Below are 18676 nucleotides of genomic sequence, written 5' to 3' on the forward strand. Positions count from 1 at the left end.
ATAAAAATGGTAGCTATCGGTGCTGCAGATTGAAACAAGATTTCAGCCTAAAAAAAAATCGATCCACTCGCTTGTATGAAACGTGCAGTCATTGATAGATTGACAGATGACGGCTATAATTTTGTAAAAAGCGGAGACAGCCGAAATCCACTACGTTTTAAGCAACTGTTCGCTTTCAATCTTAGCCGGATTATAATTCGTGGCTTATCACCTTACTGTAATTACTACTGTTTCAGAGTTATGTCAAATCTAACTGCACGTTTCATACTAAACCAAATTTAAATTTTTACCTAGGCAGTTCCGCCTCTTATTAGGTAAAAAAGATCATTTTTACGACTGTGACAGTGACACCTGTGAAAATGTCGAGAAGAATTGAGACAGACAGTTTTGTTTATGTGTATTGTTTATTAATATATTATATTCAAAGTTGCTCGGAGTTTCCCTGCAAGATCGAATCAGAAATGAGGAGATACGTAGGAGAACCAAAGTAACCGACATAGTCCAAACGATTGCGAAACTGAAGTGGCAGTGGGCAAGGCACATAGTTCGACGGACAGATGGGGCAGCAAAGTCCTTGAATGGCAACCACGTACCGGAAGACGCAGTGCTGGTAGGCCCCCCACAAGATGGAACGACGATCTAGTTGGATGAGGGCAGCACAGGACCGATCGTCGTGGAAATCTTTGGGGGAGGCCTTTGTCCAGCAGTGGACGTCTTCCGGCTGATTATGATGATGATTCAAAGTTGCAGTCTTTCACTCTTCCAGATTCCCACTTAATTACCATTCCAAGTCAGCTATATTTTGTTTGATGACTTTGTTATAGAACAAACATTTTAAATTAATATAGTATTGTTCAAAAATGTCCGTTCATTATAGTTTTGTATTTTTAATTCATTTGTATATTACTTACCTATATTTTAATTTTAATAACCTTGTTGATTATTAATGTAACACTGAATCTTATCTGTGTTATAACAAAAAAAAATTAACATGTGTTGAACACTTGTTTCAAAAAGTTCTGTTTCAAATCTGTGTCTTTCTGTTATTTAGCGTTAAACAATCTTTAGACATTGCTTATATTTAAACATGAGTCGAAGCTTGTCTAATGTGTGTCTAACGGATAGATTATATTCTACAGGAAGATTAAGATTATATCATGACAGGTAGATGACAGCTCATATAAATTGACTTCCGTTCCTTTACCTGAATACTTCAGCTTATATTGTGCTTACGACGTTTTAATTAAACACAACATAAACACTGTTTAATAATAGAAAAACATAAACTCCATTTTAGACGTCGTTATTGTTAAGACAATGACGTTGTTATAGTTAGGCCACTGTTTAATAAAACACCCGTCTGTCATGTTTAAATATTTTTTTATACTAACACCGTATATATTTTACTTAATCAATCAGAAATTAACGCTGTTGAAAATAATTTTAATAAAATTTATTCAGAGAGTTTCAATATCAAAGTATACCTCAGGGTTGCCAGAGCAAAAATTAATTATTGTTTTTATTGCGATAGATGAATGATATTTTTTTATGGAAAAGGAGGAGAAACGAACGTAACCTGGTGTTAAGTGATCACCGCCGCCCACATTATCTTGCAACACCAGAGGAATCACAAGAGCGTTGCCGGCCTTTAAGGAAGATGTACGCGCATTTTTTGAAGGTACCTTAGGTAGATATAGTGTGTTTATAAAAACAGGCAGGGCGAATAGTTACCACCAGGAGCACCGTCCTGTCATCCTCTGTGTATGATTACAGTGTATGCCGTATGTATACGTTACCGCATCTTCACTGTGCAAGGCGAGCTTCTCCACAACGCTGACGAAGGCCAGCAGTATCTGCTGGGTGTGTTTCTGAAGGATGTTGAGCGGCTCGCTGCCCTCAGCCAGCAGCGGGCTCTCGCGTCTGCCGCTCGCGAGCACACACTTGTGGATGGACGACAGGCACTCCTCCATGGTGGTCTCCAGTAGACTTGGCTGGAGATGTTAACGTACCGTGTGATATGTTAGCAAGAATTAGAAACAGAATAGTACCTACATTACAATACGAGTGCGCAAAGTATGTCGTTCCCGCATGAATATGTATGTCATCATGCGATGACCTACGTGCGCAAGAGTATCGTACTATTTTTCCTATTAAGTTGCGCAAAGTTCGACCACTATAATTATTTTCAAACATTCTCGCACGCTCAACTAGATTCCCGTCGAACGTCATGAAACTACATCAGTTTGTAAAGGATTTTGACATGGGGAGACGAACTGATAAAAAAAAACTCCCAGCCCATCTTTTAAATCATATTATAACAACTTTGCCTATTTAAATATTTAGTTTTAGTTTAATATTGTATATTTGACACTTTTTGGTGACCTGCGCAGAACCACACTAGAATCATGCATCATTATCCTCTATATAATCTATTATGCTATAGTAAGCCGTATTTGTCAAAGAAGCTTTAATATATTTCTTGAATTTGTGCTCAGTGAGTCCTGGTATAAAGTCCCCCATAACATATTGTGTTTAGGTATACGCAGTTCACAAAGGATTTACTGCACAGACAATAGCCTTAAATGACGTTATTTTAGACAGCACCATTCATTGATACAAAATTTAATTAATATCTGTAATTATTATAATTATGTATATGTAAATGCTTGATAATATAATGTTATTATCCATACAAACGGTTCCTTATTTTCATTTTGACAGAGACCTGTAGTAAGACGTGTATGATGATGATATTTGTTGTGAATAGATAATGAAACAGAACACAATTTAAAAAAAAAAAAAACTAAATGTCAGTATGTTTGACAGACCGCCTTTTTTTCACTCTCCGTGCTACAGCGTCTCACAGTCTCAGATGTAATTTTATTTAGAGTCTGTTAATATTATATCACTAGAAATAAGGAATTGCTTGTAACTATATTATAGCTTTAAGGGTATGTATACACTTTTATAATAAAATCCCAGCCACTGTTCAGGCATTATATATAAATAAATTTAAATATTTTATTTAAAAAATGGCTCTGTTAAGTCTAATCTAAGTTATCGGACAGCCTGGGACTAGATTATGATTATTTTATAGCGATAGAAATGACTGTACAATATTGTATATTTATATCGAAAAGAGCGCAAATAAAAAGAATTCTGGGAGAGTTTCTTGCGCCGCTTCTTTCTCTCTCAGAGCGCCATTTGTTTCCGAAGCGGTAGTAGTATCTAGTATATTAGAAATGAAATCAAAAAGAATTCTAAAGGAATCAGTTTTGAGAAAATAAATGCCTTTTAATTGGAATGTAAAATAACCTTAAAAATAAGTAATAAGTTACCAGGTTAGTGATGGCCCCGTAGTCGGAGTACTGCACTATCTTCCAGGTCTCTCTGTCTGCGAGCGACTTGACTTGTTTGTGCGCTCGCTGCAGAAACAGAGTCATCCCATGCACGCGGTACTCGAATATCACCTTCTCAACTATGCTCAGAGGCTGAAACCATACACATTATTTGAAATTGGTCAGTTTACCAATGGGAGGTTCCTTTGCATAGGATGCCGGCTAGATTATGGGTACCACAACGGTTCCTATTTTTGCCGTGAAGCAGTCATGTGTAAGCATTACTGTGTTTCGGTCTGAAGGGCGCCGTAGATAGTGAAATTACTGGGCAAATGAGACTTAGCATCTTATGTCTCAAGGTGACGAGCGCAGTTGTCGTGCCGCTCAGAATTTTTGGGCTTTTCAAGAATCCTGAGCGGCACTACATTGTAATGGGCAGGGCGCATCAATTACCATCAGCTGAACTTCCTGCTCGTCTCGTCCCTTATTTTCATAAAAAAAGTTTCATCTATCAAAATTAAATTATTACTTATAGAGTATTTACTATAACAAAAACGATATCAATACTAATTTGTAATAAAAACATGAAATTATTCATATGAAAATATTAAAGAGTTAATTTAAAAAAAAGTGTGTGAGTAACTTATGCACGGGTGCACGCGACAAGTTATACTTCTTTAGCGAAACAGAAGAAAAATACTTAAAAAAATTTTCAAAGTGCACTTAAATTAAGTAATAGTGCTTCCATTGTCCAGTAGTCCTACTACTTCTTCTCATTTGCTCAACCCTTTACGAAGTAGCGGTAGATTCAATAAGAAAAAATATTTTTTGACATCCATAAGTGTCATTTCCGTGACCTACATGAATAGATGAACAAAAAGGTAGAGATCTTGAATACTTTCAAGAAACGCAAGCTACAGTACTTTGGTCACAAAATGCGTAATGATAAATACAACCTGCTCCAACTCATCACGCATGGGAAAATCCAGGGTAAGCGTCCACCCGGAAAAAGGCGTACTTCGTGGCTTAACAATCTCCGGACATGGTTCAACCTTAGCACAGGATCCCTGTTCCGAGCTGCTGTTTCAAAGATAAAAATAGCACTAATGATAGCCGACCTCCGGTAGGACATGGCACCTCAAGAAGAAGAAGACATGAATAAAGTGATTTTGATTTGATTTGAGTCAAATGATGGTCTTAAAAAATTGACGACGACGTTGGTTGGTATAATAAACTGAAATAAATAACTATTAACCTGCGAGGGCAGATCCAGTTTGATGAGTGACTCGTAGGCTTCTCTGAGATGTCTCAAGTTGGAGAGAAGGCGGCTCCTCGTAGCCTCCAGCCCCATGTTGGAGCTGCTACCAGACGATAGCAGGCACGCCCGCATGTGCTCTGAGAATAACTCTACCGCTGCTATGATCATCTCCTGGAATCGTAGAACATTCGATTTTAATTAAGACTCGCTGGCCCGGTAGACATCACGCTAGTCAGTCAATTGAACAAAGTATTAATATAGTAAGTACTTTTTACATTAGCGCTTGAAAAAGTGACAGAGCTATCAATTCGTCATTTCAAATCTAATATTAAAAAACAATTAATTAAGGAAGCCTATTATAAAATAGATGATTTTATAAATGCTACGATAGCTTGGCCAGATGTCGCTCCATCTCGCAATGACAGCTTGACAATACCTTAGGTTCTTGTAAACTGGTGTAGAGCTATTACTAGTTTTTGTATAATATAGTGCCAATGTTATAATTATGGATACAACTTTGTATTTTTGTATATTAAAATAATTTATTTTGTGACGATTCAATGTGATCCTCGAGATTTTATTGAATAAAGATATACTGATTCTGATAATTACCAATTTTTTTAAATATAAAAATGGGTATAGTATGTTACCCTTAAGAGATAGACATATGCCGTCGAGTAGATTTTCCACGTACACTTTATGACTTAGATACACATTTCCACCGTACATTATTGTGTATATCTCAAAGGATTTAAACAGCGTTTTCATAGAATCATCCCAGATGAATTATTAATCTCATTTAATTTATTTTAGTCTTATAGGAACTGAAATAAAGTAAATTAACGCTAAGACTTATTAACAACACAGACAAGCGCATATGTACAAATATTTAAATTAGATCATTGATGACATAATAATATACAGTATGGATTTTGCATATATGAAATAAATGTAGATACATACTTGTTAGCACATTTGCTGACGATATACAATGTCTGTCTAAATCACGGACGAGTAATAAAAGAAGGACTCCGTGTCACCTTACATAACAGAGAAGCACAAAAACAAGCCAGTAAACGCGTAAATACATTGCCCCACGCACACACTTACACTAATACAAGCCGATTGGCCGCCATTATCAGATTTGCCATCGTCTATGACAGATCAGTTTGCGTCGGAATAAAATATTTTTAAAATGCCGTCGTGTTTTGTAAAAACGATACTATATAATTATTTGTGGCCATATGATTAGTTAAGGGAGAAAAAATTGTGTAACTGGTATCCCCCGTAACTGCACACACATTAGCATAAAGGTGCTTCATATGTTAATATTACGGCGCGGAGCCCTTCTTTTTTTTACTCGTCCGTGGTCTAAACAGACTGTTTTCTTTTATTTAATTAAATTTTGGTGTTTGATTTCTTTAAAAATATGACTTTTATATATTAGAGATTTTAATTAAATAATTAATTTATTTACTTCTATGGACCAGGATGACTTGTATTTTCATTTATTTCACATATTATATGCAACCCATACTGTATATTATATTATGATCTTTTTCCAATATTAATTTTTATAAGCGTCGAGAGTTTTTTTTATCATTAAAAAGTATTTTTCTGTATTTTTATCATCATTCATGTGTAGTCTGTAATGTTGTGCATACCTTTAAGTAAGGTATGTAAATAGTAATACTTATAATTGAAATTTAGCCTATTTCTGCCGTGAAGCAGTAATGTGTAAGCATTACTGTGTTCCGATCTGTAGGGCGCCGTAGCTAGTGAAATTACTGGCCAAATGAGACTTACCATATTATGTCTCAAGGTGACAAGCGCAGTTGTAGTGCCGCTCAGAAATTTTAGGGATTTTCAAGAATCCTGAGCGGCACTGCGTTGTAACGGGCAGGACGCATCAATTTTCATCAGCTGAACGTCCTGCTCGTCTCGTCCCTTATTTTCACAAAAAAAATGATGCATCTCGTTCGTAAACCTAAATGGATAAATAAATTTACTTTTAACTCTGCGTGTCGCCTGGGTTCGTTAGGCTCCCCGGCCAGGTCGCCCGCGAAGTACCTCCTCGCCAGCGGCCACAGTGCGTGCAACTCGCCCGCGAGTGCGCCGCTCGCGCATGCGCACCACGCGCTACGCACCGCGCACGTGTCACTCTCGCCGCCGACCGCGTCGCGCCCTCTCCGCTTGCCTGCGCGTAACGATTAGAGGTGTTCGTTATATTAGATAGCTGATAAAATAACGTATTATATATTTATAATCATATAATCCAGGGGTGCTCAAGCTTGAATTGTTGGCGATCAGGCTTCAAGTATGTGTGATGAAGAATTGTCGTCTTGGTAGAGTGTCACGATGACATAGATATTAGTTTTGCGCAAAATATGCATATTTTTAGTTAAGGTAAGTGTAGGTCTGCTCTTAAATGTCAATGAAAAAACTCATAATTATTATTCAAAATTGCGAGTTTATTGGTTCTTACAAAACAAACGCGTTCTAAAGTTAACTAAAGAGTGACTTTGGATGCTGAAGCGTGACACTGCATGTCCTGAGCATACTTTTCATAAGATGGTACGTAATTACCGATTTGAGTTTATTATACCGGATTTTTTTCTCGAGATCGACTCAAAAAGCACTCGCGATCAACCTGTCGATCCCGATCGACCGTTTGACCACCCCTGATATAATCTATTATTTATTAAAACTGACAAGCGTTATTTAATATTTATTCAATACGCGATTTTTGCCGCCTGCAAAATTATTCTCTAAGAGGACTGCATAAGAACTAAATTCAAATGAAAGTCATTTAATACTTAATTGAAACGCGATTTTTGTCACATGTCAAATTCTGCTCTAAAAGGACTGTAGAAGAACTAAATTCAAATGAAAGTCCAGTTGTAATAGGAAATATAGTAGGCAATCGAATATATTTTGTTCCGCTATGCAACGCATTAGATTATTTTTGTTCGAATATATTAGTGCGGTTATAACCAAAGAATATATTTATATTTGGTTGCCGCTTACGGTTCGCTTGACTTCGTATGACGTATTTTGATTATTGATTAGGTATTAGTAGTATTTGGTATATTATCGTGCGTTTATGAGTGATTTTGAATTGGTAATTGATTTTTTGTAAATAAAAGTTATTTTTATTATAGTTTTATGAAATGAATTTCGTCGTTATAACGCGATTTTAATGTATAGGCGTTGCGAACACCTCTAGTAACGATTACATAGGGTATGTTCCGATATGCACTGCGAGCACTGCACAGTGCTATCACTGTAGAAAAATTCGTTCCGTTATGGACTGCCAGTATACTGCCGCAGCACCCTAGGGAAATATATGACGTCATAAATTGCCGCCATATTCTACTCTGAGCACTGGCGTTTTCGAGGTGAGTTTCTCGCAGTACTTTGATCACGTGATCAGTAAAAACCACTCAAGTGCCAAACGTTTTATAAACAATACCTACAGTTTAATCCCAAATATTTTTAATTTGACAGTACTCCAACAAGAGATTTTTTTAAAGAACTAGAAAACTTTAATACACTCATTTGAAATGCTGCGTCAGAAAATGAGGCTGACAGTATACGGGATTGAGTCTCGTTTTAAATAGTAACCAGTATAACTGTCTATAAATGAACGGCTTCACAGTATACTAAATTGACTTCATACTGTACAGTGGTCGCAGTGCATACCCATAATGCCTCGTTTATTATCATTCTTAATTGTTAAAATAGTCTTTCCATGATTTATATATAGAATTAATATATTTTTTTTTTTTTTTTAACATTGGTATTGTTATTTTTTCTTTTATTCATATAATGTTAATTGTTCATTTATATTGTATTTGTAAAAAAAAACATGGCAGTTTTCGCAAATAAAGATTATTATTATTATTATAACCATAGACTTACAAAATATTAGCGTATTGATTGTTGTAAACTTAATCCCAGAAGTGAGAGATATCGCTTTCGGATGTAATATTTTTATTTGTATAGCTACGCCGGTACTAAAGTTTCCGCAGTTAGTCAACCGTTGTTACTATTACCCAACCTCCCACAAGCCGGATTCCAAAAAGGTTTTAGTACCATAGACCACATATATACGCTGCGGCAGGATATGCAGAAGACGAAGGAGTATAAATAGCCACTATGCTTGGTGTTCGTGGACAAAGAAAGTGTTTGATTCGATCGAGATCTGGGCGGTGCTTCAGTCTCTTCAGAGGTGCCACATTGATTATCGATATATCAAAGCGTTTAAGTGTTTGTATAGTAACGCCGCCATGTCAGTCCGTCTCCAGGATCAGTGCTCGAAGCCTATCCGACTGCAGCTGGGAGTCAGACAAGGCGATGTTATATCGCCGAATCTGTTCACCGCTGCATTGGAAGATGTCTTTAAGCTTCTGGACTGGAACGGGCTAGGCATCATTATCAACGGCGATTCGCAGACGATATCGTAATTACGGAAGAGGCCATGGAAGACTTAATCTATATCCTCAATGGCTTCAATACTGCTTCCCAAGGAGTAGGTCTCAAAATGAACATGGACAAGACGAAGATAATGTCTAATGGCTCATGTTGCACCTACTCCCGTAACAATTGGGAACTGTACTCTCGAAATTTTTGACGAGTATGTCTACCTTGGACAAATAATCCAGTTGGGCAGGTCCAATTATGGGAAAGAGTTCACTCGTCGAATCCATCTCGGATAGACAGCGTTCGGGAAGCTCCGTAAAATCTTCTCGTCGAAAATACCACAGTGTCTGAAGACGAATGTTTGTTGCCAGTGATAACATACGGAACGCAGACGTGGTCGCTAACTATGGGCCTTATGAGGAAGCTCATTGTCGCTCAGCGGGCAATGGAGAGGGCTATGCTCGGAGTTTCCCTACGAGATCGAATCAGAAATGAGGTGATCCGTAGTGGCAGTGGGCAGGGCACATAGCTTGACGGACAGATGACCGTTGGGGAGTAAGGTCCTCGAATGACGACCACGTACCGGAAGACATAGTGTTGGTAGGCCTCACAAGATGGACCGACGATCTGGTCAAGATCGCCGGAATAGGTTGGATGAGGGCACCACAGGAACGATCGTCATGGCGATCTATGGAGCAGGCCTTTGTCCAGCAGTGGACGTCTTCCGGCTGAAATGGAATGATGATGGTAGTATTATAAGGCACCAGTGAAGATGGTTTCTATGCGTGCATCAGACCAGAGATGTGAAATATGCTCAGTATCTGTCCGATCTTGTGTCAATAAGTCTTACTGCTACAGAAACACTACACTAGTTGACTTCCTCGCTAATACCTTTTTCGCCGTTTTCTTGCTCTTCTTTCTGTTTGAAATGGTCCCGCACTTTGTTCATGAGACTCATGAGGTACTCCTTCCGTGTGGTGATGGCGACCCACGCAGCATCACCCTCCCAGTTTAAACTTATGAGTAACCTGAAAACAAAAAACAAATAAAAAATATTTTATTTCGTAGGTAAATTGCATTACACTTGAAATATGTAATTTTTTTATACAAGCGTTCGGAATGCAGATTTCCTTAAGGAAGAACGAGCAAGAAACTCTAAGGTTTCCTTGTGCGGTGTTTCCGGGACGATATGACATGGGTACCTTCAAAAAAAGCGTGTACACCTTCCTTAAAGGCCGGCAACGCTCCTGTGATTCCTCTGGTGTTGCAAGAGAGTGTGGGCGGCGGTGATCACTTAACAACAGGTGACCCGTACGCTCGTTTGTCCTCCTATTCCTTAAAAAACAAAATGGTTTTTCAAAACAGAATGGGGTTATAAGATTTTATTTTCAATTTAATTTAAAAATCATTTCAATTACAATATATGCCACAAAAATACATATACAAAATCAATTACTACGTAATTAATTACAATACTAATTAATTTATTTAAAAAAATAAAAAAAAAATCATGAAGCAGATTTTCCGGTAAAAGGATCATCAAGTTTCACAAAAGATTCGATGTCGATCCAGCGTTTGGTGAGTCAACAGGTCCTGAGGATGCCTCGTGTAGACCCGAAACACGTATCGAAGTGATCAAGTGAAACTAAGCGGAATTGACACTAAAGATCACAAATTAACACCTGCTTCTATAAAACAAATTATTTTATGTTTTTGTGTACGCGAATAATATTTAAATTTAAATAATATTTCAACAATCATAACTTATTCAATGATAATTTATCAATATAAGCGTACCTTATGTATTTCGTTTGCTCTTGAACATTACATGGCATACTTTTAATTCTTTTATATAAATTATCCTTCAACTCTTCAATCTTCTTATCGACTTCGTCTAATATTTTCTGGAATAACTGAAAAAATATTCAACTTAAAAAATTACACACAATTCAAATTGATAACTTTTATTAGAATTATTCCGAAGAATTAATATTCTTATCATAAATATGTGTAGCGTGCTTTGCAGCCTGCACGGTCACAGTTCACCGTAATTTATCTAATTGTCCAATAAACTTTATTCAATTAGGCTTAAACTAAGCGCTTCTGAATCGTTATTACAAATATTACTATTAAATTACTGACTCTACCATATGTTCACAAAAAGTAGAGGTCGTGAGAAGAACATACAAGAAACTCAACGGCCACTCTGATATATATAAAATTAACGCGTTGTAATACTTTATTTTCCTTTTAGTTGTCGTTTTATTTTGCATTATTAACATTGAGGGTGTAACATCCTGTGCGTTGGCGTCAACGGGTTCATAAAAAAAGGCACTCTGTCTAATAGATTTCAAATATTATTTCATCCATCGCTATTTTAAAACATTGCTAGAACTGCAATTATTAGAAATTGTAGATAATTTATACGTCTAGATGGAGCCTCTTGCTGCTAAAACCAATGAAAACAGGCCAGGTTTATTACTTTAGAGTGCGTGACAAGCTACGTCGTCCACTCGCGATTTGTATATCACTTTGTTAGAGTGCATTACTCAAAATAGAGGTTAACAGTCAACCTCAATTTTTTTCGACGTTTTTAGAGCTGCCACAGTCTATCTAGTTCTAGATGTATAAATGATGTAAGATTATATTATTCAGCACATCAGCTGGGGCGTTCTGTTCCGATCCGTTTAATCAAAATAACAAATTACCTTAACATCTGTGTTGCCAAACAGATTCTTGACTCTCGTGTAGTCGTTGACAACTAAGTCGTACTCCTTCTTGCGTATGTTCTTGTCTATGGACGCCGGCAGTTGAAACAGAAACTTGTGCCGCGTGAGCAAAGAGAGCGCTTCTCTAGTCTTGTCCGCGTTTGCTTTGCGAGACAATATTTCAGAGAAGAGAGAGTCGGCAAGAGAAATGGATTCTAAAAAAAAGCACAACACATACATACAATATTCGTTATCCGTTGTTTACCTTAGACATCATCACATGCTATATTTTTGATGTGAAATATCCATTGATGTAGGTACCAGTGGGAGGCTCCTTTGCACTAGATTGGATGCCGGCTAGATTATGAGTACCACAACGGCGCCTATTTCTGCCGTGAAGCAGTAATGTGTAAGCATTACTGTGTTTCGGTCTGAAGTGCGCCGTAGCTAGTGAAATTACTGGACAAATGAGACTTAACATCTTATGTCTCAAGGTGACGAGCGCAATTGTAGTGCCGCTCAGAATTTTTCGGCTTTATCAAAAATCCTGAGCGGCACTGCATTGTAATGGGCAGGGCGTAGCAATTACCATCATGTGAACGTCCTGCTCGTCTCGTCCCTTATTTTCATTCTAAAAAAATACTGTAAACATCTAGTCTCGCAATCTCCTATTAAAAGGTCATCTAAAATGTCCGAGCGGCTTTTAGCAATTTAAATGTAAGTAATTATTTAGCAAAATTATTAAACAAAGTCTGTTACACAATTTTGTTAATTTAAAGCGGCACTTATCTGAAATACTACACTCCGTTGCTTATAAGTTTGGATATGCTGTTATTTGGACAGTTTTTCACTGAACACTTTATCGTTGCGTGGCGTTTTATTCAAAGCGCGGTCGAAACTTAACTGAACAAAAATTCTGCTTCAGATAATTTTTGAGCTTTATTTGAGTCTAGTTGTTTAGTGTACGTCAATTAAATATCAGATATAAATCGATATTATATTGAAATGAAGTATTCGTTCTAAATCTAATATATAAAAATCTCGTGTCATGGTGTTAAACATTGAACTCCTCCGAAACGGCTTGACCGATTCTCATGAAATTTTGAGTGCATATTGGATAGGTCTGAGAATCGGACAACATATATTTTTCATCTCCCTAAATGTTAAGGGTGGTCCACAAGATTTTTTTTTTTAATTTTTTTGACATTTTTTTTCAAATTTGTTTGATTAAAAAATACATACAACTTCAAATTTTTACCCATCTACGATCAACAGTTACTTTTGTACCGCGATTTTAATATCGGCAATACAACGTTTGCTGGGTCAGCTAGTATTATTTAAATATACGTTGGTATCTTGCGTAATGGCCATTGGCACAAATACAGCACCCATGGAGGAGTTGGTGTCTTTAAACAGGATAATTTTGGATATTTGGGATAATTATTATACACCATAAGTTCATATTTATCATTATTCAGTAAGCCCATTCACGAGCATGACGCATGGACCAGGCAACGCCTTCCTCGACCATACTTCGGAAGGCAACAATTCCAAAATTTTATCACCGGCCAATCTATCCGTCGATCTATGTGCCCTGCCCACTCTCACTTCAGTTTCGGTATCATTTGGGCTATGTCAATGACTTGGGCTCTCCTACGGATCTCTCATTTCTGATTCGATCTCGCAGGGAAACTCTGAGCATAACCCTCTCTATTGCCCCAATCTAGGACCATAGTTAGCATGGGTACCACCACATCTGCGTACCGTAAGTCATCACTGGCAACACACTCTGGTTGAAAACCTTCGTCTTCAGACACTGCGGTATTTGACCAATTTCGATGGTAAAGTTCCCAATTGTTACGGGAGTTGGTGCGACATGGACATTTAACATGATCTTCGTATTGAGGCCATCGAGCATATTATGGCTTATGAAATTAAATGAAATGAAATTTTTTGCTATGGAATAGGGTATGTCCCGATGTTAAATATTACAATTTGTCCTATATCCAGCTTAAATTTAAAGCATGCAAAAACTTATTTATTACACTTATTTAAATATTCATTAATACTAAAAAAAAATTCAAGCAGCCATTTAAAGAATCTTGGTATAAACATTTAATTTGACAGTATTTTCAAGTCCTCAGGCAATTCGTTATATAATTTTATACACATTTTATGGCTATTTAAGTCTTCCTTGGTCTCATGGTGATGATTATTTTTTTGAATTACTCGTGCAAGGCATTGACTATTTGACGTTTGAGTATGTTTGTTGCATCATTTTACATATTATATTGTAATTGAAGTGATTTGTAAATCGATGGAAATGTAAATCTTGATATAAAAGAGTGGCAATGAGTTTCTTGCTACTTCTTCTCATTAGCTCAACCCTTTACGAAGTAGCGGTAGATTCAATAAGAAAAATATTTTTTTGACATTCATAAGTGACATTTACGTGATCTACATGAATAAAGTTATTTTGATTTGATTTGATTACATTATTGTATTGTTTATAAAATGGTAAATAACTCTGCAAGTTAATTTACCTTCAATGGCGGCTTGTAGACTAGGAAGTGGTTCTTTCCCATTCTTCCTGTGATCCTCCTCATACATATTCTTGAGAAGAACAAGCCGGTCCAACTGGTCCATCACTGCCCCAGTGTTCGCCTTCAGAAAGCTCAATTGCCCCTCTTTTTGGCTCTCAACCTGAAATATAAGCAAAACACCCGGTCATTTTAACAAACGCACCAAATTGACAAATTTCAAGCGGTAATTCCTAAGATCCAGTTGACCCGACAGACGTTGTTCTGTATATAATAAATAAAATACTATTTTTTATGAATTTGTCAATAATAGAAAATATGTCCATACAAAAAAATATTGGAAATAAGAATTATTGCTTTAGTTTGTAAATTTTCTCCCACAATAACAACAGCCACTTCGTCAATAGTGGGTGAATTAAACCTCCTTGTGTGTTCACCGGCAGGTGGTTTGTCGGCTTGAATGACAATAATGTTATAGCTGTTTGATTTGCACGAACTCTTTGCATTCTAAGCCTATGTACTTCATTCACTCTCAAACTTATGACTTATCAGTCTACATAAAAATAATCTGATAAATAGTTAACAACTGTTGTTAATCTACCCACCATTGTTAGCTAAAATTGAGTTTATTTTTTACCTGAGAAAGTAAGAAAGATATAAAAATTCTTATAAGTTATTCATTTTAAACTATTCTTTCAATTTGATTTCTGAACGATGGAGGATACATCAAAGGAAAAACAAAATTGTTGTTTTTATTTAATTCTGAGCATTTTCATTTTCACCTTTTAAACCTTCCCTGGACTTCCACAAATAAGACCAAACTTAGCCAAATCGGTCCAGCCGTTCTCGAGTTTTAGCGAGACTAACGAACAGCAATTCATTTATATATATATATATATATATATATATATATATATATATATATATATATATCTAGACGACAGCTGCTGTGAAAAGATTGAAAAAAATTGATGTTGACTGTTAACCTCTATTATGAGCAATGCATGTACACTAACACAAATTGACATACAAATCGCGAGGTTTAGACGTAGCTTGTCACGCACACTAAAGTAATAAACCTGGCCTCTAATCGGTTGTCTGGCAGCAAGAGGCTCTACCTGGACGTAGAATTTATCTGATGCTACTTGATTGATTAACATGTTTTAAGTCGGGTGGGGTCGATTAAGGGAGACATGAGTCAGTCGAAATATTCCTTAATCCTATTAAAAGGTCGTCAAATGAAAATAATCCGCATAATAAATAAAATATCCGAACGGCGTTGCATATACCGACACCTATTTCTGCCGTGAAGCAGTAATGTGTAAGCATTACTGTGTTTCGTTCTGAAGGGCGCCGTAGCTAGTGAAAATACTGGGCAAATGAGACTCAACATCTTATGTCCAGGGGCGTGCATTCCATATATGCCAATAGGCATAGCCTTCCTACCATATTTAGAGTCTAAATAATATACCTACACTAGATTCCAAGTTAATTCAGATAAATTTAGTTCTTTTATTCTATAATCCAACTTCTATTGAACACCCAACCCGTAAGTTTTTCGTTACGCGATATATACTAAATAGTCACAGTAAGCAGTTCCGATAATGCTTACTCGAACCTAGTAGAATACGTTCAATTTCTATAACAAAATTTATTTGTCAAGGTTATACGACCACAGCAAAAAATATACAATTACTATGTATATCGTTCTTAAATATGACCATCGCAATTTGACATCTTTAAGCAAGCTTATGACACTTCGAAATGACAACCGCAGCTGTCACGAATTAAACCAACGAAAGAAATTATACCTACATTATGATTTATGAGTAATTATTATGACGTGTCTCGTTCTCTTAGTGTCCGAGTTTAAACCTTATTGCGCTTCCATAAGAGTGTTGACATCGCACATGACGTGATTCATGATTGTGAGATATAAAATATAACATTTCCGGAAATAAAATTATATTATTCAATATCAACAATGACAGCGCCATTTTTTTAGTTGATGTGTTTTCGTGAACTTTATATCACGGGCGTGAACTATTAAGCTTGTTGCTTTGTTTATTGTTAAATAGTGTTTGCATTGGGGGAAAAAAAAAGTTGCTGTGTGTTTTGTGTTTAAAATAGGTAACTAGTAAGGAATTAAAATATGATGGAGAAATTCCAGTGTCGCGATTGTGGCGAAAATACGGTTTGTTTACAGAAATTAGGTACGTATCCTTTTGCATTAAATTTGTGTTATTATTCGTAAATAATACCCGGCATTCGTGAATGATGTGAAGTAAATGAATTTTAATTTAAAATTAATTAAGTGATGCCATACTGTAGAACAGCGCTTCATCAAAATAACGCTAATGTTATGTGTATTAGGGTATTTAACCACCTTCCAAAGAATATTAGAGAGATGGCTAAAACATTAATGCATAAAAAATTAAAATTATGGTTAATAGATAAATGCTTTTATTGTTTAAAAGAATTCTTTAGCCAAAAATAATAGTATTCAAATGTAATTTTTTGAGAGGTACCTACAAACTAATGTTTATTTTATATTATATTATTGAATTAAAGCTATGTAATGTGTATTAAGAACTTATAAGTATAAATTAAATATAATATTCCAATATTGACAATCAAATATTTGTATGCGATATGTATGATATATTGGCGAATTGTGCTGTACACCAATTAATTGTTAACAACTATGTTACCACGATTCATACAAATAAATCATTTCATTTCATAAAATGAAACAAGTAACAACGGCTTTTCTAAAGGCCACTGCGGCTATCGCTCAAATGATATGTGTATGCATATGTGTATGTGACTCTTTATGAGTCATGTATAGTATTCATGCATTTTTGAGATATCTGTAGTGGCGAAATAGTCGTTCGCCTCCAGGTGCCAATGGATATTTTATCTTATAAATAGGAAGCAACAAGCAAATTCACAAAACATTACTTACAACCTGAATAAAACGGCAGAAAAATGTTGGTAAGTGAACTTATATTTATCATAATAACAGGAACTTAATTTTTAAATATTAATCGCAACTACGACTGGTTAGGCTTCCAGTGCCTTCCGCGCTGGAAAAGCAATGCACGCCCCTGCTTATGTCTCAAGCTGACGAGCGCAGTTGTAGTGCCGCTCAGAATTTTTGCGTTTTTTCAAGAATCCTGAGCGGCACTGCATTGTAATGGGCAGGCCGTTTCAATTACCATCAGCTGAACGTCCTGCTCGTCTCGTCCCTTATTTTCATATTTAAAAAAAACCGATATATATACGTTAACTTACCCAGATAACATTAAATTTTAAAACATTCATTCAAATTAACACCTTATTTCGTGACAGTAATGTTCAAACGTAAAGTATTTTGTTTTAGCATTTAACATATTATTATTAATTATTTAGCAAAATTATTAAAACATCAAGTTAGTTATATAATATTGTTAATCTAAAGAGGCACTTAACTAAAATACTACACACAATCCTTTTTATTTTTGGATAAGCTGTTATTTTGCACAGTTTTTCACTGAACACTTTATCATTGTGTGGCGTCATATCCAAAGCCCTGTCAAAACACAACTGAACGATAACTCTGCCTAATAGACACGTAGGCAGAGTTTTACTTCAGAAGTGTGGGATTTTGAGCCTATTCATTTATGAATTCCGGACGAAAAAAGAAGTGGTATTTCGTATTATTAATCTCAACTTGATGAAGGTTTTACTTTAGATTTTTTATGAGTATAAAACGATCAGAAAGCCCAAAGCGTATTCATCTGCGCATTACAGTCAACGTGATCTAGTCGTAACGCATTACATGACGACTTACGGCCGTTCCCAATATTCAGTCTATCTCTTACTTGAGATAAAAATCGTAACTATCGTTGACTTTTCTGTCCCAATAAACTTATCGACGGTAACTCACCTTATCTGTACACGCTGTCTATCAATGGGACGACGTATAGCTTATAAGCGATATAAAGTTTCTATGGAAATTGCAATTCATGCGTCCCAATATAAGGCGATAAGAATGACTTATCGGGTATATTGTGACAGCTTCAGATTATTGACAACTAATTACTGACAGTAGAAGGTAGTAATTTATCTCTATCTGTAGATAGTATATTGGGAACTGCCGTTAAGGAGTACTGTGCTTACTTTTCTCTGCAGAAACACCATTCCAGCTTTCAAATCTTCAAAGGAAGTGTTGCTATGATGTTCTAATAGGTACCAGCCAGGTTGAAAATTCTCATCAGATAGTTTGCCAGAACTGAAAATCAACATTAAGCGTGTCGTCAAACTTAAAATTCAACGTCAAACACAAATATGTCTTAACCAAGCAGATTTTGTCTCTTCAAATAAAAATATTCAGATTCAGATCAGGAGGTCTATTAGTAAAATCGAAAG

The 18676-nt window shown here is 36.1% G+C and overlaps 1 protein-coding gene across 2 annotated transcripts in view; it reads right to left on the reverse strand.

Annotated features, from left to right (window-relative positions):
- Window positions 1-18676, reverse strand: part of LOC126966053 (exocyst complex component 2) — a 39266-nt gene that overhangs the window by 13271 nt on the left and 7319 nt on the right. For both annotated transcript variants that reach the window (XM_050809921.1, XM_050809920.1), the window contains 9 exons: window positions 18428-18539; window positions 14270-14429; window positions 11727-11941; window positions 10816-10931; window positions 9910-10046; window positions 6606-6793; window positions 4594-4767; window positions 3339-3491; window positions 1797-1991 (listed from right to left, as the gene is read on the reverse strand). In XM_050809921.1, the coding sequence (XP_050665878.1) occupies window positions 1797-1991; window positions 3339-3491; window positions 4594-4767; window positions 6606-6793; window positions 9910-10046; window positions 10816-10931; window positions 11727-11941; window positions 14270-14429; window positions 18428-18539 (1450 nt within the window). The remainder of the gene's footprint in view (window positions 1-1796; window positions 1992-3338; window positions 3492-4593; window positions 4768-6605; window positions 6794-9909; window positions 10047-10815; window positions 10932-11726; window positions 11942-14269; window positions 14430-18427; window positions 18540-18676) is intronic.

Source organism: Leptidea sinapis, chromosome 9, assembly GCF_905404315.1.
Source record: "Leptidea sinapis chromosome 9, ilLepSina1.1, whole genome shotgun sequence".
In the NCBI taxonomy this organism is placed as follows: Eukaryota; Metazoa; Arthropoda; class Insecta; order Lepidoptera; family Pieridae; genus Leptidea; species Leptidea sinapis.